Source organism: Juglans regia, chromosome 8 (assembly GCF_001411555.2).
Source record: "Juglans regia cultivar Chandler chromosome 8, Walnut 2.0, whole genome shotgun sequence".
NCBI classification, from domain to species: domain Eukaryota; kingdom Viridiplantae; phylum Streptophyta; class Magnoliopsida; order Fagales; family Juglandaceae; genus Juglans; species Juglans regia.
The window spans coordinates 2,308,155-2,330,621 of record NC_049908.1 but is presented as its reverse complement, the minus strand read 5'-3'; the positions used below and the strand labels follow the sequence as shown (position 1 = coordinate 2,330,621).

General features: G+C 37.3%; 6 protein-coding genes across 12 annotated transcripts in view; 4 read left to right on the top strand and 2 right to left on the bottom strand.

The window, feature by feature from the left end:
- LOC109016447 (nitrate regulatory gene2 protein-like) overlaps positions 1-6,197 on the top strand; it is a 17,517-nt gene extending 11,320 nt beyond the window's left edge. Inside the window, exon 5 of the mRNA XM_035693387.1 lies at positions 6,177-6,197. The gene's annotated coding sequence lies outside the window, so the exon portion shown is untranslated. The remainder of the gene's footprint in view (positions 1-6,176) is intronic.
- On the top strand, positions 1,933-6,373 carry LOC108979616 (nitrate regulatory gene2 protein-like). The gene is made up of 4 exons (XM_018950317.2): positions 1,933-3,165; positions 3,827-4,002; positions 4,563-4,786; positions 5,379-6,373. Exons 1-4 carry the CDS (start codon positions 2,229-2,231, stop codon positions 6,211-6,213), a joined length of 2,172 nt encoding a protein of 723 aa, XP_018805862.2. The 5' UTR covers positions 1,933-2,228; the 3' UTR covers positions 6,214-6,373.
- A 1,993-nt stretch (positions 6,374-8,366) lies between these two features.
- Positions 8,367-8,711, top strand: LOC108979621. The gene has a single exon (XM_018950322.2). The coding sequence runs from the start codon at positions 8,367-8,369 to the stop codon at positions 8,709-8,711; it is 345 nt and encodes a 114-aa protein (XP_018805867.2).
- Positions 8,712-9,940: 1,229 nt separating this feature from the next.
- Positions 9,941-14,982, bottom strand: LOC108979617 (two-on-two hemoglobin-3-like). The gene is made up of 4 exons (XM_035692920.1): positions 14,674-14,982; positions 13,699-13,829; positions 10,332-10,476; positions 9,941-10,211 (listed from the first exon to the last, which is right to left on the bottom strand). The coding sequence occupies exons 1-4, from the start codon at positions 14,808-14,810 to the stop codon at positions 10,115-10,117; spliced, it is 510 nt and encodes a 169-aa protein (XP_035548813.1). The 5' UTR covers positions 14,811-14,982; the 3' UTR covers positions 9,941-10,114.
- Positions 14,983-15,807: 825 nt separating this feature from the next.
- Positions 15,808-20,136, top strand: LOC108979624 (serine/threonine-protein kinase AFC3). 7 transcript variants are annotated; one of them, XM_018950330.2, is made up of 12 exons: positions 15,824-16,166; positions 16,286-16,412; positions 17,221-17,247; positions 17,334-17,487; positions 17,646-17,694; positions 18,178-18,292; positions 18,464-18,555; positions 18,652-18,799; positions 19,138-19,202; positions 19,291-19,388; positions 19,624-19,729; positions 19,804-20,136. In XM_018950330.2, the coding sequence occupies exons 1-12, from the start codon at positions 16,074-16,076 to the stop codon at positions 19,948-19,950; spliced, it is 1,221 nt and encodes a 406-aa protein (XP_018805875.2). In that variant the 5' UTR covers positions 15,824-16,073; the 3' UTR covers positions 19,951-20,136. The 7 variants fall into 7 exon arrangements, 6 of the variants coding, with proteins under 6 accessions (XP_018805870.2, XP_018805869.2, XP_018805872.2 ...); XM_018950329.2 differs by having other exon boundaries at positions 18,637-18,799; XM_018950328.2 differs by having other exon boundaries at positions 18,634-18,799.
- A 21-nt stretch (positions 20,137-20,157) lies between these two features.
- On the bottom strand, positions 20,158-22,404 carry LOC109019176 (putative pentatricopeptide repeat-containing protein At3g15130). The gene has a single exon (XM_019001415.2). It carries the CDS (start codon positions 22,381-22,383, stop codon positions 20,320-20,322), a length of 2,064 nt encoding a protein of 687 aa, XP_018856960.2. The 5' UTR covers positions 22,384-22,404; the 3' UTR covers positions 20,158-20,319.
- Positions 22,405-22,467: the final 63 nt, after the last annotated feature.

The following is a 22,467-nucleotide window of genomic DNA, read 5'->3' as shown; positions in this document are numbered from 1 at the left end:
TAATCAGGGTGCATTGTCCCTAATTGCACCTTAATATCCTTTCCCACCAAGTTGCCTCCTATTTTCTGCAAAGAAAATATAAGGTTAATTATATAGTATTTATATCGCCAGATTCAGATGTTTGAACTGCTAATTTTATACTTCATTGGGAAGAGATTGTCGATTTTCCTATCTTTCAGTTTTCCCAAAAGATAAATGATATTCGCCAGTTTATTGGAAAGTTGTTTTACATGCTCTTTTACATTAATGGAAAGTTCTCATTTTTTATTGTCTAATTAGCTCAACTACCCTCTTTCTCTCTTTTCCTCTTCGGAGACTATTAATGCGTTAATCCTCTCTACTCTTTCTTGATATAATATTATACGGATCAAGTTTCTTGGGTTGGGGATCAGGAACAGAAAAGGGTATTGACCCGGACGAGTAGTTAGGGCTACAATCCGACCAATCCGGTTCATGTTTGGGGTTGACCCGACCCGGCTCAAGAACAAATCAACCGATATGGGCTGACTCGACCTGACTTGAGATTGGAAGGAGGTAATGGGGACCCCAATCAGAAACGATCATTGTTATAGAGTACAACCATTGTTACAGAGTAGTTCGATCAAATTCAAAAAAATCTTACAAATTTCACTATCCCTATACAATCCAATCAAAATCCAGCATTCACTGATACAAATAGAGTCTATTTTCTTGATAATTTATGGTCTACCTCGGTTCAAAATTAATATCAATACAAACAGAATCATCGATTCTACTTCTAGATTTGACCCATATATTCATGAAAATACAAGGCAAAGAAAAGCACTGGAAGAAGAAGAATCTTCAAGGAGAGCGTGATCCTTGGTGGAGGAGCCAACACCGTCAACACCACCCATGTACAATTTCTCGAGCAAGGACTCAACGTCGATGTTGTTCTTGATGGCGATGTAGAGTCCGGTGATGGAAGCCGCAGAGATCGCAAATGTTGTTCTTGATGGAGGCTAGGGTTTTTGAGCTTTTGGATTCAATTCTTAACTTTTTTTTTATACGACTTTAAAGGATATAAGTTTCAGCGGATTCAATCCGCCAGTTACTTTAACCCCTTTTTTTTGTCGGACGAATCGGGTCCTAACGTTTTCTACACAGCCCTACCAGTAGGTTCCGCCCAAGGACAATATTATTTGAACAATTACATGCAAAATAAGGTCAATAAAATTAAAAAATAATAATAAGGTCAATAAGGTAAATTACAAAATGAGATTATCATATACTCAGCGCATCTCATTCTATAGTTTGTTTTGGCACTTCCACATGTTTGAAGTCCGACCAGAAAAATCACTGAGTGTATAAAGGGTTGAAGTATACATTTGAGTAAGTGTTATTAAATGTCTTTTTTTTTTTTTTCACAAAATTCATATTATATCACAGTGACTATATTTTTTTAAAATTCATAGATATTTAAAAAATATAAATAATGTGAACTTAAAAAATATCATATACTTTAAATTATGAGTTTAAAAGATAATAAGCTCAAACTTTCTAGACCCAATTCCTTATTAAAAACTTTACAAATTACCTGATTTAATAAACGAAATCATGTATTTTAGATCTACTCACCAAATTGAATCCGAAAATATTTAAGTGAAGTTGACACCTAATTTAAAGAAGATGAAACCTCATTTCTAAAGGAGAAAAGGTAAAATAAATTCTTATAAAAATAAATTTATAAATTAAGATGAATTTATGTATTACCTTAAATTTATTTTTACTATATGATTTATCGCGTCAAGTTTACCATCGCATTTCCCAAAGGTAAAAAGCGTTAGAAATCTGGAGACAACATAGGACGACGACATCGTTTGCTTACCTTAAAAAATGTGACCGTTAATAATTTTTAAAATGGTGATCAGGATTCAGGACACCTCTTAATCAAAAGTAGCGAGTACAATGTCAATCCGCTACACTCAGCGACTGCACAATTCTCCATTCGGTGCTCTCTGAGTCTGCAACCGGCTCTGTGCAAACTTGGCCGTATCCCCTCGCTTTTCAATGTTTTCATGCTCTGCTCGATGTGCTCATTGCAATGCTGAATTTGCTGATCTCTCTCTCTCTCAATCGCATCGCTCTCTCTCTCAAATCATCTTCCATAGTCATAGCACGATAATCTCACTATTGTAGGTTTTAGCCATTACCCAACAGGTCCAGAACCTCAGAAACAACAAGATTCCGCATCTGACAACGCACGAGAAATGGGTTGCGCACAGTCCAGAATAGACAACGAAGAGTCGGTGTCGCGCTGCAAGGACCGCAAGAATCTCATCAAAGACGCTGTTATAGCCCGAAACGCCTTCGCCGCAGGCCATTCCGGCTACGCCGTGGCCTTAAAAGACACTGGGGCCGCGCTCAGCGACTACGGTCACGGGGAAGCCGAAGAGCTGCACCAGCAGCCGGTGGAGCCCACCACCTCACAACCCCCGCCACCGCCTCCGCCTCCCATGGACAACTTTTTGCCACCTCCGCCGCTCCCGAACTTCTCCCCGAGTCCCGGCCCCGGCCCCGGCCCGATGAAGCGAACCACGAGCTTGCCGGCTATGCCGATAAAGCCACGAAAAACCAGGGCCATTGCCATTGCCGAAGAAGAAGAAGATGAAGAAGAGGAGGAAGGAGAAGATGATGACGAGAGTAATATCGGAATAAAAAATAACGTTATTATTGCAAAGGATTCAAGAAATGGGGCCGGGGAAGAGGTCCCACCACTGACACCAGAAATGAAGGCGGTCCCTCCGATGCCGGAATCGAAGGGCATGGCCTGGGATTACTTTTTTATGGTGGAGGAAAATATGCCCCCGGCGGGCCAGTCTTTAAACGAGAACGTTAGCTGTGATAATATTAATGAAGGCGCGGCATTTGGTGAAGAAACCCAAAATGTGGGCCCCAATGGCAGTGATCTGGTGGAGCCGAAGACGCCGAAGAGAGTGGAGGAGAGGGAGAAGCAAATGGAGCGCACAAAGACTGCGCCGGAGGAGTTTAAGAGAGTTGGAAAGGCGGTGCCCAGTGTTAGTTTGATGAAGGTATTGAGTGAGCTTGACGATCATTTCTTGAAAGCCTCCCAGAGTGCACAGGAGGTCTCCAACATGCTCGAGGCCACTCGCTTGCATTACCACTCCAATTTCGCAGATAATCGGGGTAATTCATTATTTGGTTCTCTTCTTTCTCTCTGCAATATGCTATATTCATAGCAATATTTTTACTCCGAAATGACTTAAAATTAACCTTTTTTTAACAAAGGAAATGGGGATAATGTGCATTCATTCCTGTGGAACTTCTTTTCCAGTTATTAATTTATGTGTAGTACTTGAGGTTATTCTGTCGGACACTAATAGATTGTTGAAGTTGCACGTAAAGCTTCTAAAGCGTAAATGTACCTAATTTATAAAAAAATAAAGCACAAAAGGGAGCATAGATCTGCCCACTCTTATATAATTCTGTAAACTAAAATCCCATCCCATGTTTACATGATTTGTGCTTTACAGTAGATTTTTAGTTTCTCATACACCTTTTGAGAGGATCCTAAATCAATCTTGGATCTTCCCTTCCTTTTTGGGTTTTCAAGAGTGGGAGACGAGTGAGAGAAAAGTCGAAGTTGGTTCCTTGGTGAATGCGACATTTACCTGTCTTGAGTGACAGATGATCACAAAATTTCCAAGCAATTGGAAGAATGTTTGATCTACTTAGCTGAAATTATAGGAATGTCTGACTGACAATGCTATTTGTAGCGATGATTTCCTTTTTAATGTTTCTTTCTAGACGCACAGATGGTCAAACTAATATGCCCTAAGAAGTGCAGGACATATAGATCATTCTGAAAGGGTAATGCGTGTTATCACATGGAATAAATCATTCAGAGCTATAGCAACTAGTGAGGGTGAGAAGGATGACTTTGATTCGGAAGAAAATGAAACTCATGCTACCGTTTTGGATAAGTTGTTAGCATGGGAAAAGAAACTTCATCAAGAAGTCAAGGTATGTGGCATTGTTTCCTTTGATTTCTTCTGTTTTTTCATTTCCTTTGACTGATTTCTTTGCACAATTATGGTTTGCTACTAGTCCTGGCGGGTCTCATTCGGCTTTGAATGGTTTTTATTAGCAACTGAGTAAACAATCAAGGGCGTGGAAATTTTCAGCCCCTTTATCAATTGTGAAGCTTCTTGTTCCTATGCATAAATGGTTAACTGTACTTTTCTGAGACAATGGTGCAGAGCTAGTAATTGTAGTTTTATATGATTTCTTTTTGTATGAGTGAAACATGCGAAGTTATTACGTATGCTAAGAAGTGGTTTAGATTCAGAGATGAGTTGAGATGGTTTGTGAATAGTAGAATAAAAGTTGAATTATTTATTATATTTTGTGTGGAAATTTGGGAAAGTAGTTTTGAAATTTGAAAAAGTTGAATTGTTTATTATATTTTGTGTGAGAATTTGAGAAAGTTGTAATAATGAAATGAGATGAGTTGAGGTGGATTGAGATGGGTTACGAATACAAACGAGTCCTAAATCTTATTTATATCTGCATCCTGCCGACAGCAAGGTGAGCTAATGAAGCTTGAGTATCAGAGGAAGGTTTCTCTGCTGAACAAGCAGAAGAAACGTAACGTGAGTGCTGAATCCTTGGAAAAAACAAAAGCGGCGGTAAGTCATTTGCATACAAGATATATAGTCGACATGCAATCAATGGATTCGACGGTTTTGGAAGTAAATCGTTTACGTGATGAGCAGTTGTACCCAAAGCTTGTTGAACTTGTTGATGGGTAAGTATTTACCATTATGAAGTTGGGGACAAATCTTAATAATGCTCTACTCAATTCAATTTTTTCCACATAATATCCCTCCTGTAGCTGCTCCCATTTTTAAAATCATTTTGCTTAGGCATCAGGGGCATGCATCCAGCTTTTGTATGGCGAATTAATTGTGGTTTTCTAGTATGTTTGCTTTTGCATTTCCAAAATACAGTTTGAATCTTTTGCTTTGCATTACCTCAGATCTTTGTGAATTGGACTCTGAAGTTGTTTCTTAATCATTATGCATCCTCTACTTTTTATACAAGAACTGCACTAAACTCCTCTTTGGTTGCTTTCTTTTTGTAAAAACCAATAAGAAAGCAGGCCTTCTCTGTTCCGCAAACAATAGATTATATGCTCTGTTTCTACCCATAATAGTCAATATAAAATATATACTCATTTCTCTCTGTCATGGTATTTTTCTGTTTAGTCCATTAATAATGTAGGGGTTTTTTCCCTTTTCTGTGGTAGATTTTATTATTTTCCATTCTTCTTGTGATGGTTACTGTGTTCTCCAGAAAGGAGCCTGATCATGGTCATAAATGTGATATCTCCTCCACAGGATGGCCAAAATGTGGGCAACTATGCGTGCACATCACAGCAACCAACTGAGACTTGTTACAGACCTGAAGTCCCTTGACATTGCACATGCTCCAAAGGAAACAACAAAACACCACCATGACCGCACCATACAACTTTGGAATGTCGTTGAAAAGTGGCACTCGCAATTTGAAAAACTTGCGACTCATCAAAAACAATACATCCGAGCTCTTAACAGTTGGTTAAAATTAAATCTTATCCCAATTGAAAGCAGCTTAAAGGAAAAAATCTCATCACCACCAAGAGTCCAGCATCCTCCAATCCAAACTCTCCTCCAATCGTGGCATGACCATCTTGAAAAGCTTCCAGATGAACTTGTGAAATCCGCAATTGGCTCCTTTGCTGCTGTGATTAAAACCATAATACTCCATCAGGAGGAAGAGATGAAACTAAAAGAGAAGTGCGAGGAGACCAGGAAGGAGTTCTTACGTAAAAACCAGGCATTTGAGGAATGGTACGAGAAATATATGCAGCGGAGGGGGCCAGATGAAATGGATCCTGAAAGAGGTGAAGATGCAAATCCCAAGGATCCCATCTCGGAGAAGAAATTTGCAGTTGAGAGCTTGAAGAAGAGATTGGAAGAGGAAGTTGAATCTCACCAAACACATTGTATTCAGGTGAGAGAGAAGTCACTGGGTTGTCTCAAAACTCGTTTACCTGAGCTCTTCCGAGCCATGTCAGGCTATGCTCATGCTTGTTCTGACACTTACGAGAAAGTGAGGTCTGTCACACAGTATCAGAAATCTGATGTTGGTCCTACAGAAAGTGAGGTCCGTCACACAGTATCAGAAATCTGATGTTGGTCCTACATGAGTTTGAGTTTGTGTAAGGTCTAAATTTTCTTATGAAGTTTATCTTAGCTTAAACACTTGTCATCTTTGGTTTTCCAGACACTCTTATTTAAGTTGGTGCTGTAATTTTATGATCTTTGTTCTTGTGAGGAAAACGTTGCTGTTATATCTATTTGAATGTGCGTGTTGGAAGCTCTCCACGCAAGTAGTTGCACGGATAAGCATGTTTTGATTTTGGGAAAAGTTCACTTGTAATTTTTGTGGTTGTCACGAGGACGTTAATGGATTCTATAGGAAAAGAAAAGAAAAAATCTATCTGCAAAGCTTGTTTATCACATTAATATATAAAAAGAAGTATTTATCCTTTGAATATTTTTTAAAAATATAATGGATTAATACACCAAAATTTAGAAAAAAAAAAAAGAAGGAAAAAGACAGTTGTGTGGACAATTGGTTTTTTTTCTCATTCGTTTCTATTCGTTACTTCACATTTTACATATTATAAAAAATACCTCTATACCCTATAAAGAATACCTCTACACTCTATAAAAAAATTATAGATATGAGGTGTGTGAGTGAATAGTAACTGATACATAATAAATTCCTATTATATATAATCTTCGGTTGCAGCACTAAAAAAAATAAAAAATTTTAAATATAAGCCTTACACTCTTACACACTACTTAAAAATATGTAATTTTACTCATTTATCCTCATATTTTATGAATAATTTCATGAAATATGAGAATAAAAAAATTAAATCATATATTTTTTAAGTAGTGTGTAAAATGTGAGATTTCAGTATAACATTTTTAGATTTTAAAAAAAAAAAAAAATCCGTACTATATTCCTTTTGGGAAGATCGAGAAGTTGCAAGTTTATCCGTGTGACTCTTTTAGTTAATAATATCAAGAATCAATCAACCCTCTAGAAACCTGCTAATGTTCTTGGACATTCTTCCTCGATTTTGTTTATCAATGGAAAAATTGCCAGGACAGTTAAATATAACGCAAAAACCAAATGGAAGAATCATGTGCCTCTTTTTTCTTCAAGTTGACCAAGGTTTATTAACGGAGTAATGCTATATAACATCTTCAATCTTCACATATTATATTTTTTAAATTTTTCTTGAATTTATTTTTTTAAAATTAAATTTATTTTTTTATTTATTATTTATATATTAAATACTTGATAAAATAATAAAATAATAAAAATTTAAAAAAAAAAGTGATGTGTGGAAATTATTTAAATAGTAAAAATTATGTAAATTTTTTCTTATTACTGTACTAGTCTTTAGAAAATTTCAACGCATCATCCGATGAAAGTTGAATATACCGGCACTTTTTAAAGGAGTTTAGACGCAGACGTTGGCGTGCGGCCAGCGAAGGACGACTCCTTCGGCTGTCCTATTTTGAACATTACTGGCAAATGAATATTATTTTTTATAAAAATTATTTGAGCTACCGGATCATTGCACCGAAAAGAAACAGGCAAGTTTTTATTTAATATTTATTTTATATTAAAAATTATTTTATAATCTAAATATTACATCAAATTATTTTAATTTGTAATTTTTTTACAATATTTTTTCGTTAATTAAGCATTTCTAATTTTTTTATACTGTTTTATTAAAATTATAAAATAATTATAAAAATATAATTATCTTTTTAGGAGTGGTTTGAATTTAGTGATAAGTTGAGATGGTTTGTAAATAGTAGAATAAAAGTTGAATTGTTTATTATATTTTATGTGAAAATTTAGAAAAGTTATTTTGAGATTTAAAAAAGTCGAATTGTTTATTATATTTTATGTAAAAATTTTAAAAAATTATAATAATGAGATGAGATGAATTGAAATAAGTTGAAGATTTTGAATTCAAACGAGGCCTAAACTGCCAGTACGTTCCAACGATACGAAGGCTTGAGCCTTCAGCTAATGATCATAGTCAACACATTCTTTTTATTTTTTTTCCCATGAAGAATGACAGTCAAAAATGGTGTAAAGGGAGGGAAAGAGAGCAGCTCGGTGAATGGATGAATTAGTACAACTACATGCAACTTAGATATATATGATAATCATCTTATGTTGAATGCATATAAATAGACCTCTCGCCTGCGTGATCAAGGGCACGAAGCTGCTGAAAAACTTGCTGTCTGGCAATGGGTATTAAGAAGTGGTGGAATCTGGATTCAGAGACTCCTCATGAATGCATCCAGCTAGGCCGGAGCTGTGTGGAAAGCTCCAAAAACAGCAGCACACAAATACAGTCGAGATGGAAATTGTTTTGGAAGAAAACCAAAAGTGAGAAGAAGTTTCCTGGCAGAACTACTCCTGCAGTTACGTTAATGCGTGCTGCTACATACGATTCCAAGACGTATTCCAAGAACTTCGATCAAGGAACTGGGTGGATGGATCCCGATAATCTTTCTCGGTCTTTCTCAGCTCGGTTTGCAGATCCTTCTAGAGTTCTACGAAGTGTACGAATGGGCAGTTTATTGGATTGATGTTCATCATGTGCTTATTTTTTATTTTTAATCTTAATCTCTAAGATCCATATATGTAACTATCTTGCTCATATCCTATGATTAGCATTTTCTATACTTCTCCAAGCATCAATTTCTAAATTTTCTGCGTCTTTTCTTTTTTCAAATGAATTAAGTTTGATATTCTGACTCGATTATTCTGAACAAATGCGAAACAAGGCAACATATGATAGGTGGTTGTGAAAATTAATTCTTTTTGTAGACCTAATACTTCTCAACGGAAACACTTTTCGGTTTCTTGTTTTTGCTGTTCTGTTACAGCTAATGTTTTTAGGAAGAAAAATTATTCTTGTCCGTCACTATTTATTACCTCACACCTTATGAAAAACACCCATACATCTTAAAAAAAAAAAAAAAAAAAATTAGAGATGTGAGGTGTGAAGTGAATAGTAATTGATGCATAAAATTCCTTATTTTCTGATCACAATAAAAGCAAAAGCACAAGACCAAAAATAAAAAAAAAACGTTGTATGTTTCCAACTTTTACTTCCTTGCTCTATATATCCAAAAGCAAATAAAGATGCTCTCACCTTTGAAAGGTCGTCTCACGGCTTCTCTCAGTAATGCGCCTTGCCCATGCGCTGTTTTTCTATTCACAAGTGGAAGACAGCATTATAAAAGCAAAGAGAATCAAGCCCATGTTTTGATGTTTTCTGTCTATTTTCTATATATCATGGGAGCTAAAATGCTGCACCCTGTTTTCTGAAATGAACTCGGTTGACAAAAGGAGCAAGATCTCGAATGCTATAAACTAATATATAGTATTAGTGTCTATTGCATCATTCGGGACTCTCTAAACTTGATGCCAGCATCTGCAAAGACCATTCCCATTAAGATTCAGTAAATGAAATGGAATGAGCAACTGAGCAATATTGTCTGGTGTATGCGAAATCATGCCTCTCTGTGAGCATGAACAAGCTAGAATTTACTCATAATTCTATTGTTTCCGTTCCATTAATGATATACCAAACTTGAGGCATATATATTAGCATATAGTTTATTGATCATATCAACATATAATTTCAACACTCAATTAATTTATGAGTGGTTGTTTCTGTTCCACTCATAAATTTTTTATTTTTTTCGTCTCTCTCTGACAATGTATACGGATATTCTTTCTTTAATGAAGCTTACCTTTTCAAGAACTAAAATAATTAAAAAATCCATTTGGTGGAAGAGTCTCTCAAGGATTCACTGTGGTAAACTTTATAAATTTTGTATAGTAATATAAATATGTAAGGATCTTAATTATAAGATTTATCCATATGAAAGCATTTAGGAAATTCCTTTCACATCAAGAGGATGATGAATAATAGTATATTGTTGTTTCTCTTAACTGATTAAGGAAACCCTGCTAAAAGTTTTTACATGGGCAGCTGGTTGCTGGTCCCATGCTTACACAGGGGTTGTTGGTTTGGACTCTTGAGCTCATCTCCAGCCACAAGAAAGAATGCTGTGTGCCTGAAAAATGCAAAGGATTGACATAATGTTTAATGAAAATTGAATAAAAAGAAAAGGGATAAAATGAATGCTACAAGATGTGCTTAAATATGAGCGAGAGGAACTTCCAAAATTTTGTACCTGAAGAAGTTCATCATTCTAATTTTCGAGTCTGCATCGATATCCGGGGTGCTTTCCAATGCTTGTTGCATGTGATGCAACCACCTCTCTGCGGCTCGATGTGTGACAGGAAATGGTCGGTGACGTGCAATCAGCGCAGGATGGCCTGCAAATATTGAAGTAAAAAGGGAACAAATGATCACGCTAAATCCCACCTTAAGAATGGCCAAACAATTAAAAAGGAACTAATATGAAAGAAAATTCAAATCTGGAACCACTAGATAAATCTCTATTGCTGACTCATGGAAACTAACAGGAAGAGAAGGCAGAAGGCCATTGGAATGAATACCAAGAGAAGCCATTAAGAACTTATGCACTCAAGATCTGATAATATCTTGGAGGCTTGTTTACACTCGAGTATAAATATGCATTCATCAGGCCTGAAAATTAATTTTGACAAGTCAGAGTTAGTACCAGTGGGGAATGTGAGCAATACTAGGCAGTTAGCTAGCATTCTTGGATGTAAGATAGCTTCTCTTCCCATTACCTATTTGGGATTATCTTTGGGGGCTGCTGCTAGGGCCTCATCCATTTGGGATTCTGTTATTGAAAAGATAGAAATAAAATTGGCAGGATGGAAGAGATTGTATTTGTCGAAAGGTGGCCGGGTTACTCTCATCAAGAGTACCCTTTCTAACTTACCAACGTACTTTCTATCTTTGTTTCAATTGCCTGTCAGTGTAGCGGCTTGAATTGAGAAACTGTATCTTGATTTCCTATGGAGTGGGATAGGGGATGAATTCAAATTTCATTTAGTTAGTTGGGACAAGGTGTGTAGACCAATCTCGTCAGGTGGGTTGGGCATAAAGAATTTGAGAACATTCAATCGGGCTTTGCTTGGGAAGTGGTTATGGCGGTATAATTTGGAAACCGAAACTCTATGGAAACTGGTGATTGATTATAAGCATGGAAGCTTATGGGGGGGGCTGGTGCACAAAAGAGGTAATTGGGGCAAGTGGAGTGGGGATATGGAAACACATTAGGCGAGGGTGGGGGGACTTTATTACTCATTCTAAAATGGTGTTGGGGAGGGGATCTCGTATTAAGTCTTGGGAGGACACTTGGTGCGGGAGTGAGGCCCTAAAGGAGGCATTTCCAGCTGTTTTCCGCGTGGCTCGCAACCAGGAAGCATCCATTGAGGACCTCATAAGTATATCAGGGGATCATGTGCAGTGGAACGTACATTTAGTAGAGTGGCACAAGATTGGGAAGTAGACATTTTTGAAGCCTTTTTCAACCTCATATATTCTGTGAAGCCGAATAGACAGCAAGCTGACAGCTTATGGTGGAACCCGACGGGTAAGGGCATCTTCTCTGTTAGATCCTTCTATAAGTCCCTTTCCCACACCACAACCATTCAGTTCCCATGGAAGAGACTTTGGAGAAATAAGGCGCCTCCGAAAGCGGTTTTCTTTACATGGACAGCAGCATGGGGGAAGATTCTGACCATTGACAACCTGAGGAAGCGACGGTTAGTTATATTAGACTAGTGTTGCTTGTGTAAGAGATCAGGTGAGACAGTGGATCATCTATTGTTACATTGCGAGATAACGAGAGCCTTGTGGGTGGAAGTTTTCAGTCGAGTAGAGTTACCCTTCGTGATGCCAGAAACTGTGGTTGATCTGTTGGCCAGTTGGACACTCCCGAGAGGCGTTCAACAAATTAAGGAGGTGTGGAAAATGATCCCGATTTGTATCATGTGGTGTATTTGGCAAGAGCGCAATGATCGGACTTTTGAAAACAAGGAGCGGTCACCGGGAGAACTTAGAGCTTTATTTTTCCGTACTTTAATGTTATGGACCATTGCTATAGATTTTAATGGTCTGAATGTACATGACTTTTTAGCTTCCCTTTCGTTGACCTAGATAGGTTTTATCTCATGTATCCATCTTGTGTACTTGGGTTTTTGCCTATCTCTATTTATAATATTATCGATTACTTATAAAAAAAAAAAAAGAATATGCATTCATCAGATTAAGATTTGAGTGTTTCAAGTTCACAACCGCCTATAACCCTTCAACTATTGCTTCAAGTGAAGCTTTTCTATTGGAACAGAAATTGGCATGAATTTGAACCCAACCTAATTTTAACATTATAAACATCAGTAAGACTCATCCATAACTAGGTAAGTGAACAGGGGAAATTGTGTTTCATGAGGTTGATATTTTAAAATGTTTTTTTCTTGGTAAGAACAAGGTGGAGGGTGTGGTCTGAATTCATAAAGGGCAATTTTTGACCCAAAGGTAGAGACCTTAGAACAGAGTTTCCAGCATCTGTATCCAATAGCGACCAATTTTTGGCATATCATGAGTCGTGACTAACTTTAAAAAGTAATTATCTTCACATAGTTACAGACATGTGAAAGTATGCAAGAACATAAAAGAGTGATAGATTGAGTTTAGAATCCTGGTACGGTATAGGGGTATTATTGGAATTTTTTAATACCTCTGTACGGCTAGGGTTTGGTATAAATACATCTTATGTAACCCTACTTTGAAACTTAGTGAAAATTCAACTCCCGCTCCTATGGATGTAGGAACATTGCTGAACCACGTTAAATCCGTGTGTTTTTCTTATTTTTCTCTTTTCCGTACTATTCATCATAATTGCTGCACATAGCACAACATGGGAGAATTTAGGGTGTTTTATGGAACCAAATAAGAGAAGAATAACTGCTGGATTTATTCTTTAGATATTCTTCAGTAGTTATTCAGCAAAAATAACTAGAGAAGAATAGCCGCTGCAATAGAGCTCAAGTAAACTCTTTTTTACTTTTAGAGTGTGAATTCAATATGCTTAATAGCTCTTCCAAAAACCCAATTTCATTTTTCCATGTGCAATATATGCAATCAGCTTGACACATCTCCAGACGCATTCTGGGATTATACTGAAACTTCTTGATCATCTTCGAGGTTGGTAGACAAGTGTTGCCTAAATTTTAAACTAGTAGACAAAATTTCAATACTTGTTTTGGAACACAGCAACTGTAAACGAAATGACCAATGATTGATAGGAATCCAAATAGACCATGATCTAGAGCCACAAAGCCTACAATAAAAGGCACAGTGATGCATGACTAAACCAGAAATCAGATTTCTCAATGCGATTGACTTGTGAAAAAAGTAAACTGTCGCAAGTTTCCAACAGTAAGAATATTACTTCAATATTCTTCTACAAAAAAGAACGGGCCTTTTTTTTTGTTATTCGAGGAGCAGTAGTATGAAGTTCTGCAGATGGAGAAGGCAATGCCCCCCAAAAAAAAACACAATCATAGAGAACCAGCAGTCTGAAGAATATGCAGAAAGGATACAAGGCAAAGAGTGCTAACCTCTTCGCTGAGTGTAGAGAGGAGGCCCTCCCATTCTCTGCACGAAAAACTCGTATTGGTTTCGAATCGCGTCCTCTTTCTTCGAATTCGCAAAAATTGAGCGGAACCATTCTTCCTCGTCATCATATACCCTGTTATTTTTTTAACAAACTAAAAACATTGGGCACAACTCATTTCAAGCCAAGTAGCATTATTTAATCTATATCAATGCTTCGTTTGGCAGCTGAGAAATCAAAACTATACGTCTTAGATTTTCCATCATCTTGGTTATCATCAATCAATTTAAGCCCCGTTTGGATACAAAACACTCAACCGATCTTATCTCGTATAATCATTGCAATTTTTTCAATATAATATTAAATATTCTAATAATATTTTTGTAACGCCCCAATGGAAGGCCCAAACCACATGGCCTATATTTCAAAATGACTAGTTAATGATACAATTAGAATTCCATTGGAACCTTATAAAGAGCAAGAACTTCTCATTCCCAAGCAATGTGGGATCCCATACACCACCTACTCTTATCCATATCATATGGGGTATCACAATCTACCTCCCTTAAATTCTCGACGTCCTCGTCGGGCCTGTCCATTGTAGGTGGCACGGCTCAAGTCCCACATTTTTGGTTGGGATAGACTCTGATACCATTTGTAACGCCCCAATAGAAGGTCCAAACCACATTACCTATACTCCAAAAGGACTAGTCAATAATACAATTAGAGCTCCATTAAAACCTTATAAAGAACAAGAACTTCTCATTCCCAGGTAATGTAAGATCCCATACACCATCTACCCTTATCCATATCATATGAGATATCACAATTTTATTCAACTTATCTAAAAACATCTCATTTTACTATCCAAATCAGTCTTAAATGTATCTCATATCAAAGTTAACACTCTTCTCTATGAAAGAAAAGAACACTACTTTTATTCCCTGAAGTCAAAAGCCATTCAACCAAAAAAACCAACCTGGTGTAGAAATTGGTGGAGAGGTTAATGAAGGTCTGGAGACCTAGTTTCTGGAAGAGATTGGTTTGATCAATGGAAAAGGCGTCGTCTTGGCTGACTCCGCTCCACTGGGAGGCCTTGGCTTGCAGCGATTGCATTTTTGTTCGCTCTCTTCCTTCTCTCTCTGCCTCTTACCAACGCAGAAGCATCTGTTTTCAAGTCTTTATCTGTTTTTCATGTCGCGTGGATTGGACGACATTTAGGTGTGTGTGGACCTTCGAGAATACATCCTATTGGTTGGGTTGTAAGTGTGGGTTATGAGCACAGAATGAGGTAACAATGTCACTTGACAATTGAAATGACCAAAAAGTGTCTCCATCCCATGCCAAAAAGATCCATCCTGATGTATTGATTACTTTATTTTAAAATTATCTAATAATTAATCTTAAATAAATACCATACCAAATGAGGATGGGTGGTTGTGCTTAATTATTTACGCATGTCTTTGAGAAATATATTAGTGCGTGCAAGATTTACCTACTCTTGTTCTAAAGAATAATATTATTTAAAGAGTATGTAAGTATTATATAATTATTTTAAAAAAAAATAAAATTTTTTATATATAAATTTCATATTTATTTATTTATTTTTAAAATAATTTTACAACGTTTATATACTCACAATTATAATTATTATTATTTTTAATAAAGAATCCACATTTAATTTAAAGGACTTCATCAAACCTGCACACATTAGAACCGCACGTGATTTCTTTCTCGTATTTCTTTATTGTTTACAATCACATTAACTAATTTATTGTTATGAAAAATTGATTTATTAAAAAATAATTATAGATAGAATCGTAAAATGAAGTCTGTAAATATTATATATTTATTTTAAAAAATAATAAAATTTATAATTAAAAAATTAATTTTTTATATAAATTTTGTATTTATTATTTTATTAAAAAAAATTACGTGATATTTGAGCACTTAAATCTCATTTTTTTAATTAAAGTTTAGATAAATTTTTGATGTGATTGAAAATAAGGATGTAAATCTGCATTATCTAATCAATTTGGCCGCAGACACAAATCATAACCACGAATGAATCTGGTCTGAAATTGTTACATTGGTGTTCGGACCGCACGTGAGCCATGTCCAAAAATATATAAAAATAAGAACCAACGGAGAGAATAGAGATCCTCAAAGAGAGCCCTAATTTCATCCCCTCGCCCAATCTCCTTCTTCATCTTGAATTCTCGATCTCGCAAACCCTAATTTCTACTACTAGATTTTGGTGCTGTCGTCTTTTTTCATTTTGTGTTGCAGATATATCATACGCCATAGACATACATGCGAACATACAGAGATATGAATACCCCGGCGAAGTGAGGAGGTGTCAAGTCGATTGAGGTGTGAATGGTGGCCATAGGAATTGAAGGAATGGAGAGGGAGCAACGAATCAGGAAAAGGCCTCGGCTCACATGGGACGTGGCTCCATCTGAGCCACAGGTTCGTTTGTCGCTTGCTTGCGTTTACTATCTGATTTCTTTCTTGGTGGGGGGGGGGGGAGGACGATGACGGTGTTGAGAAATTGACACGTATGGGTAATGAATGGTGGTCTCTTGTAGGTGAAACGGGCACAGGTGGTGAGTAACGAAGGGGTGAATAGAAGAAGGCATGCGTCGCCGCCCAGAAGGGACGACGATCGCGAGGGCCATTACGTCTTCAATCTTGGCGAGAATCTCACTCCTAGATGTCAGTTTTCCTTCTCATGTTCAGTTTTACATTTATTGAATTTGTTAGCTGCAATGGTTTTTTTGCTGCTTCTCTTACCACTATATTTTAACATTTATTTAATGCAACCGAAGTTTCAATTGAACGCCTTTGCGTTGCATGCAATCGGGTTGAATTTGGGACTGCCTATTTGTCTAAACAAGTCTTGTAGACTATTAGCTTTTTGAATTGCATTATTCTATTTTTGTTTATTTTGTTAGCTAGTATTGGAATTGGGAAACTCCTGGCATGCTCAGGCAATTGATTTGTACGAATTTATATTTTTATGGGTGTCAACACATTCATGTCTGTATGTATTTCAGCTCTAAGACCATATTATGAGTCGTAGGTCATAATTTATACACCAAATTTAACTGCTGCGTGGTCTAATATATCATTGACCATAAATCTCCCCTTTTTGTTTGACTCGTTTGGCCCTCTTATTGCGTGCAATGCCTGTAACAGATTAAATATCCTTATTCTTGTAGACATTGTTTATTTCCAGTAAACTGAATCAGTGAATTGCGTTCTTGAGATTCTATTTCATTGTACTGTGTTAGCTTCTCATTTGTTGCATTTACATGATCATTTAGATTATTCAATGATTTCATCACAGTTGTGCTGTTGGTATCTCTACTTTGTCCATGGATGCCATATATACATGGCCGATGCTCTACAAATGGTTTTTCCTTAATGGCGTGTGTACACAGTACTGCCCTACTTCTATGGTTTACGGTTGTGCTATAGTTAGTTTTTATGTCATAATTGACTTGGAATTTGTCTTTGGCAGATAAGATACTCTGCAAGATGGGTGAAGGTTAGCTGTAAAGTGCCCTGATGTATCCAAGATTTTATATTTTTGCGATTATGCTTGTGTCATTCAGCATATTGCTAGTGCTGTAGGCACATTTGGTCGGGTTTTGGAATGTTGGGACCGTCAAACAAGAGAGTATGTGGCAATCAAGGTTGTCCGAAGCATACGCAAATACCGTGATGCAGCTATGATCGAGGTTGATGTGCTTCAACATCTTGCCAAGAATGATAAAGGCAACTCACAGTATGTACCTTCTGAGTTATTGGCAGTTCAATTTTTGACATGGTCTAACTTTTATGTCATTTTAATCATGTTGCCATCCAACCAGTTCTGGGTTCGAGTCCTGGGCAACCCATTAGAATTATAATTGCTAACTTTTATGCATCTTAATCCTTTTGCAGTTGTGTTCAGATTCGGAACTGGTTTGATTACCGGAATCACATATGCATTGTAAGTATTCCTAATAGTTCTACCACTTTATCACCTCTTGTTCTATTGTGTTCTTGTTCTTTGACAGGACACTGTGATATTCAATTCTCTTGGGTTGCATTCTCTAATAAGGTTATTTTTGTCTTGCCTTGTGATGAAAATTCTAGCTCATTATGGGGATGCCTCCCCTATTTTTTTTGGATTGATGATACCTATCAAACTTTTTTTCTGGATTGATGATTATTTATCTCAAATGCTTATTTGGTATTTTGTTTTTTTTGTTGCTGCATATGTTAGTATGCAAGCCTTTAGCTTCTTTTTAACTTGCTTTTTTTACATTCACAAGGATTACATGGTTGATTTACACATGGATTGCCAATGGATACATTTGTTTTTCAAATTAAGTGTAGTACTGCTGTATCAATTTGTTCGTGTGGACTTTATTCATTCAACTGTGAACTAAACAGGAACCTTCCTTTGAATGCATTTTAATGGTTTTATCAGGTGTTTGAGAAGCTTGGACCAAGCTTATTTGATTTTCTAAAGAGAAATAAATACTGCCCATTCCCTGTGGATCTTGTTCGGGAATTTGGAAGACAGCTTTTGGAATCTGTAGCATGTGTGTGGATAGTTCATAGCCTTTTGTCGTATTTACTCATTTTATTTTTCTTATCTTTCCTAACCAATAACCCAGATCTGTTTCTTGGCCTGTTTTGTTTGTCCAGGAGTGAGTTTTGTTTTGATTTTTTCCTCCTTTTGACTTCTTTCTTTGCTTTATCATATCCGGCAGATATGCATGATTTACACTTAATTCACACTGACCTGAAGCCAGAAAATATACTTCTTGTATCATCTGAACATATAAAGCTTCCTGGTTGTAAGGTATTTTGCCATTTATAATTCCAAAATCATACATTTCGTGTATGGGTACTGAATCGGTGATGATATGTTTAAAAAAAGAAGCTTGCAATGGTACAGAGATTTTCTTCGGATGAAATGCAATTCAGGTGCTTGCCCAAGTCTAGTGCCATTAAGCTGATTGATTTTGGCAGTACTGCCTTTGACAATCAGAATCATAGCTCCATTGTGTCAACGAGACATTACAGAGCCCCTGAGGTTATTTTAGGTAAATAGTTATGGTGATGGCAATTAACAATTTGTTTCTTTCATTTGGTTTACTGTATCTATTCTGACTCCAACCATTAAAAAAAGGGAAAAAAAAAGAATTTTAACTTTGTTTTAATGAGATGAAATTTATAGTTATTCTCGTGTTTCACTAAGTGGCTCTGTATATTTTGTGTTGTTATCCTGTCCCCTTATTTCTTTCTTTTTTTCGTGGTAAATAAGTTTATAATCTGTGTATTCTGTCTGTTGTTGTTCTTGATGATGAAAAAGACTATCTGCTTATAAAAATGTCTCAATTGGTTAAAATTTATGATGCTGTTATATACACTTGATTTGCAGGATTAGGATGGAGTTATCCGTGTGATTTGTGGAGTGTTGGCTGCATACTTATTGAACTATGCTCAGTTAGTTTTTCTTTCCCCTTAAGGTAGAAAGCTTGACTTGGATGTGGATATCTGGTTAGAAATTGTTAAGATGTGGAACTTTTGTCAGGGTGGAGCATTATTTCAGACGCATGAGAACCTAGAGCATTTGGCAATGATGGAGAGGGTGTTGGGACCTCTGCCAGAGCATATGGTTCAAAGGGCCGAGTAAGTAGTATTTTTTTAAAAAGTTGCTTTGTCTCCCTTGAAGAAGGTTGCACATACAAATTGACTCGTTATGCATCTTCTGGCCCCATTTGATGCCTTTTAAATGCTTGTTTTTGAAGTTCCCATACACTGATTGAGATAACTTTGTATCGATGATTGAGATATATAATTTATAGTTTACTATCTCATGTATTTAAAAGTGTTGCTTGTGGCTTACCTTTGTTGTCATATACAGCCGAGGTGCTGAAAAGTACTTCAGGCGAGGCTCACGACTGAATTGGCCAGAAGGAGCAGTTTCAAGGGAGAGCATTAGAGCTGTCAATAAGCTTTACTGTTTAAAGGTTTACGAAGTTTCTCCCTTAGTTGCTTTGGTAGCTACTTTTTATGGTGTGATGACTAATGCTGTTTTATGTAGGATCTGGTATCTCAACATGTAGTGTCCTCAAGATCCTCCCTCGCTGATTTATTGCAAGGCTTGTTGAAGTATGATCCCTCCGAACGTCTCACGGCTAGACAAGCTCTTAGTCATCCCTTCTTTCAGAATCTAACTTTGAGAGAGTAGCGTAATGACATGAAACCTATTGTACGGTTTACGATGCTGGTCCGGGTTGATACTTGTTTGGCGTTGAGAGAGAGAGAGAGAGAGAGAGAGTATAAGTTACTGGCTCAGTACACGTTTTGTACAATGTGTTTAATGAAATATTGATTTCGTTTTATAAATATATTTATTTTGGCTGGTTGGAATCAACCTTGACGGATTCGAAAATAACTATGGTAGCATACGAATTTGAAGAAATTTTATTCATGTGCCCAATTGGTCATAGATTCTAGGAATATCTATTTTCTAAAGGTCGAGCAAGACGAATTCGAGAGGGAACACAATCTATTTCTTTAAAAAAAAAAAACAGGCACTGTATAAAGACGTCTATGATCACCAATAATCTCCACAGGAACAGTAGCCCCCCTCAAACTTGTGAAATCTATTTGCATCCCTCACCACGAATACCACCTTCAAAACTTTTGACAAACCTTTGATGAAGACATGACAATCCCCACAAACCCTCAAGTTCTTGAAAATCCTAATCACCCTATTTTCTTCTTCATTATCCAACCCACCACAAACCAATGCCAAACCAATTGCCAACTTCTCACTATGAACTCTCAAGCTCTCCTCCTTCGACTCCTCTTCCACATCGTGCAGCGCAAACCTCACCCCATGATTATAGCCTAGCTTTTCTTTGATCCTCTTCTCCATTTCCTTCAAGACCTCATGAATTCTCTCTGTAAGTGGGTGATTGTCCTCTCCATTATAGAAAAAGTGGATCTCCTTGTCAATCTCCACCCAACTACGCCCTGCGTCTTTCTTTAATCCCTTCCTCTTCACTGTTTCTCTTATTTTCTCACAGTCTTTCCAATGGCCTGCCTCAGCAAAGATATTAGACATCATCACATAGTTGACCGGATTGTTGCCATCTAATCTTAGAAGTATCTCTCCTACTTCCCTCCCCATTTCCAGGTCTCCATGTACTCTACAAGCACTAATCAGAGTTTGCCAGATCCCTACATTTGGTTTTAGCGGCATGCTCTCGATAAGATTCTTAGCTTCTTTTAAGCGCCCAGCTCGGCCAAGGAGATCAACCATGCAAGCATAGTGCTCTACTCTTGGTTTAATCCGTCGGTCACTACACAATCTTGAGAAGTATTCTTGACTTTCTTTGATGAGTCCCGCATGGCTGCATGCCGAGAGCACTGCCAAATAAGTCACACCATCAGGCTCAATATTTTCCGCTTGCATTTTGTTGTAAAGATTGATTGCTTCTTTTCCCAAACCATGCTTTCCATAACCAGTGATCATAACTGTCCAAGACACAACATTTCTCACCGGGATTTCACTAAATAGTCTTTCTGCCTCATTTGTTAACCCGCACTTGAGATACATATCCACCATTGAATTGGCCACTGATATGTCTAGACCATATGGGACTTTGATGGTGTAGGCATGCATTTGCTTACCATGCTCCACATGAGCAAAATCAGCAAAGACACCCATTAGGCCTGAGAGAACAAATCCATCTACTTGATATGTACTCCCCCTGAGCTGCCTAAACAAGTCCATGGCCTCTACCAAATTGCCTTCTTGAGCATAACCGAGAATTAGAGCACTCCAAGATATCACGTTCTTTGCATCAATTTGATCAAATACTCTCCGAGCTTTAATCAAGTGCCCGCATTTGACATACAAATCAATTAGAGCACCTGCACTGGCTTTCTGAACCGAATAGGGGAATCCTCTTGTAATCAAGGAAGCATGAATTTGGGTTCCTTCCTGCATGGCTCCGAGGCCACTACAGGCCTTTAACGTGCTTGTATACGTGAATTCATCAGGGATTTCCCCCTGTTCTTGCATTTTCCGAAACAAAAGTAGAGCTCTGTCCCCATTTCCTTCAAGTGTGTATCCAGCTATCATCGCATTCCAACTGATAAGATTCCTAACCGGCATAGCATTGAACATTCGTGCAGCCTCACTAATTCTTCCACATTTGGAGTACATGTCAATGATAGAATTGGCCACCGCAGGCACCCATTCGAACCCAGTTTTAGCGCAAACGCTATGGATCTGCATTCCATTCTCTGGAGTTCCCAAAATCGCCGATGCTTTCAGGTTGGTTGAAAATGTGAACTCGTTCGGCTTAATACCCGAAGGACCCATTTTCCGAAAAAGTGATAACGACCCGTTGGCATTACCATTTTGTAAGTAGCCACACATAAGAGCTGTCCATGAAACCACATTTCTTTCAATCATTCTATCAAACACAGCACAAGCCAGTTCCATCCTACCGCATTTTCCATACATATCAACAAGATCATTGTTAAGCATCAAGTCAAAGCCAAGTCCCGTTTTCACAACAGCCCCGTGAGCTTGCAATCCTTGTTCAAATAACAAATTCTTCGAACAGCTCCGCAGCAGGTTTGCAAATATTTGCCGCTCACTCATCGTTTATCATAGAATTGAATAATCTACTCGTACCCGTGCAACGAGCTCTGCATCTATATCACAAGTTTAAACGGTAAACCATCT

What these genes read in the sequence shown, in the direction of transcription:
- LOC108979616 (XM_018950317.2), top strand. Translation starts at nt 2,229, where the DNA reads ATGGGTTGCGCACAGTCCAGAATAGACAACGAAGAGTCGGTGTCGCGC. An exon ending in AACTTCATCAAGAAGTCAAG is followed by an intron (nt 4,003 to 4,562) that starts GTATGTGGCATT and finishes TCCTGCCGACAG; the next exon opens with CAAGGTGAGCTAATGAAGCT. An exon ending in CTTGTTGAACTTGTTGATGG is followed by an intron (nt 4,787 to 5,378) that starts GTAAGTATTTAC and finishes TCTCCTCCACAG; the next exon opens with GATGGCCAAAATGTGGGCAA.
- LOC108979621 (XM_018950322.2), top strand. Translation starts at nt 8,367, where the DNA reads ATGGGTATTAAGAAGTGGTGGAATCTGGATTCAGAGACTCCTCATGAA.
- LOC108979624 (XM_018950324.2), top strand. Translation starts at nt 16,074, where the DNA reads ATGGTGGCCATAGGAATTGAAGGAATGGAGAGGGAGCAACGAATCAGG. An exon ending in CGAGAATCTCACTCCTAGAT is followed by an intron (nt 16,413 to 17,220) that starts GTCAGTTTTCCT and finishes TGTCTTTGGCAG; the next exon opens with ATAAGATACTCTGCAAGATG. An exon ending in ACTCTGCAAGATGGGTGAAG is followed by an intron (nt 17,248 to 17,333) that starts GTTAGCTGTAAA and finishes CTAGTGCTGTAG; the next exon opens with GCACATTTGGTCGGGTTTTG.
- LOC108979617 (XM_035692920.1), bottom strand. Translation starts at nt 14,810, where the DNA reads ATGCAATCGCTGCAAGCCAAGGCCTCCCAGTGGAGCGGAGTCAGCCAA. An exon ending in TCCACCAATTTCTACACCAG is followed by an intron (nt 13,830 to 14,673) that starts GTTGGTTTTTTT and finishes AAAAAATAACAG; the next exon opens with GGTATATGATGACGAGGAAG. An exon ending in TCTCTACACTCAGCGAAGAG is followed by an intron (nt 10,477 to 13,698) that starts GTTAGCACTCTT and finishes CAATATTTGCAG; the next exon opens with GCCATCCTGCGCTGATTGCA.
- LOC109019176 (XM_019001415.2), bottom strand. Translation starts at nt 22,383, where the DNA reads ATGAGTGAGCGGCAAATATTTGCAAACCTGCTGCGGAGCTGTTCGAAG.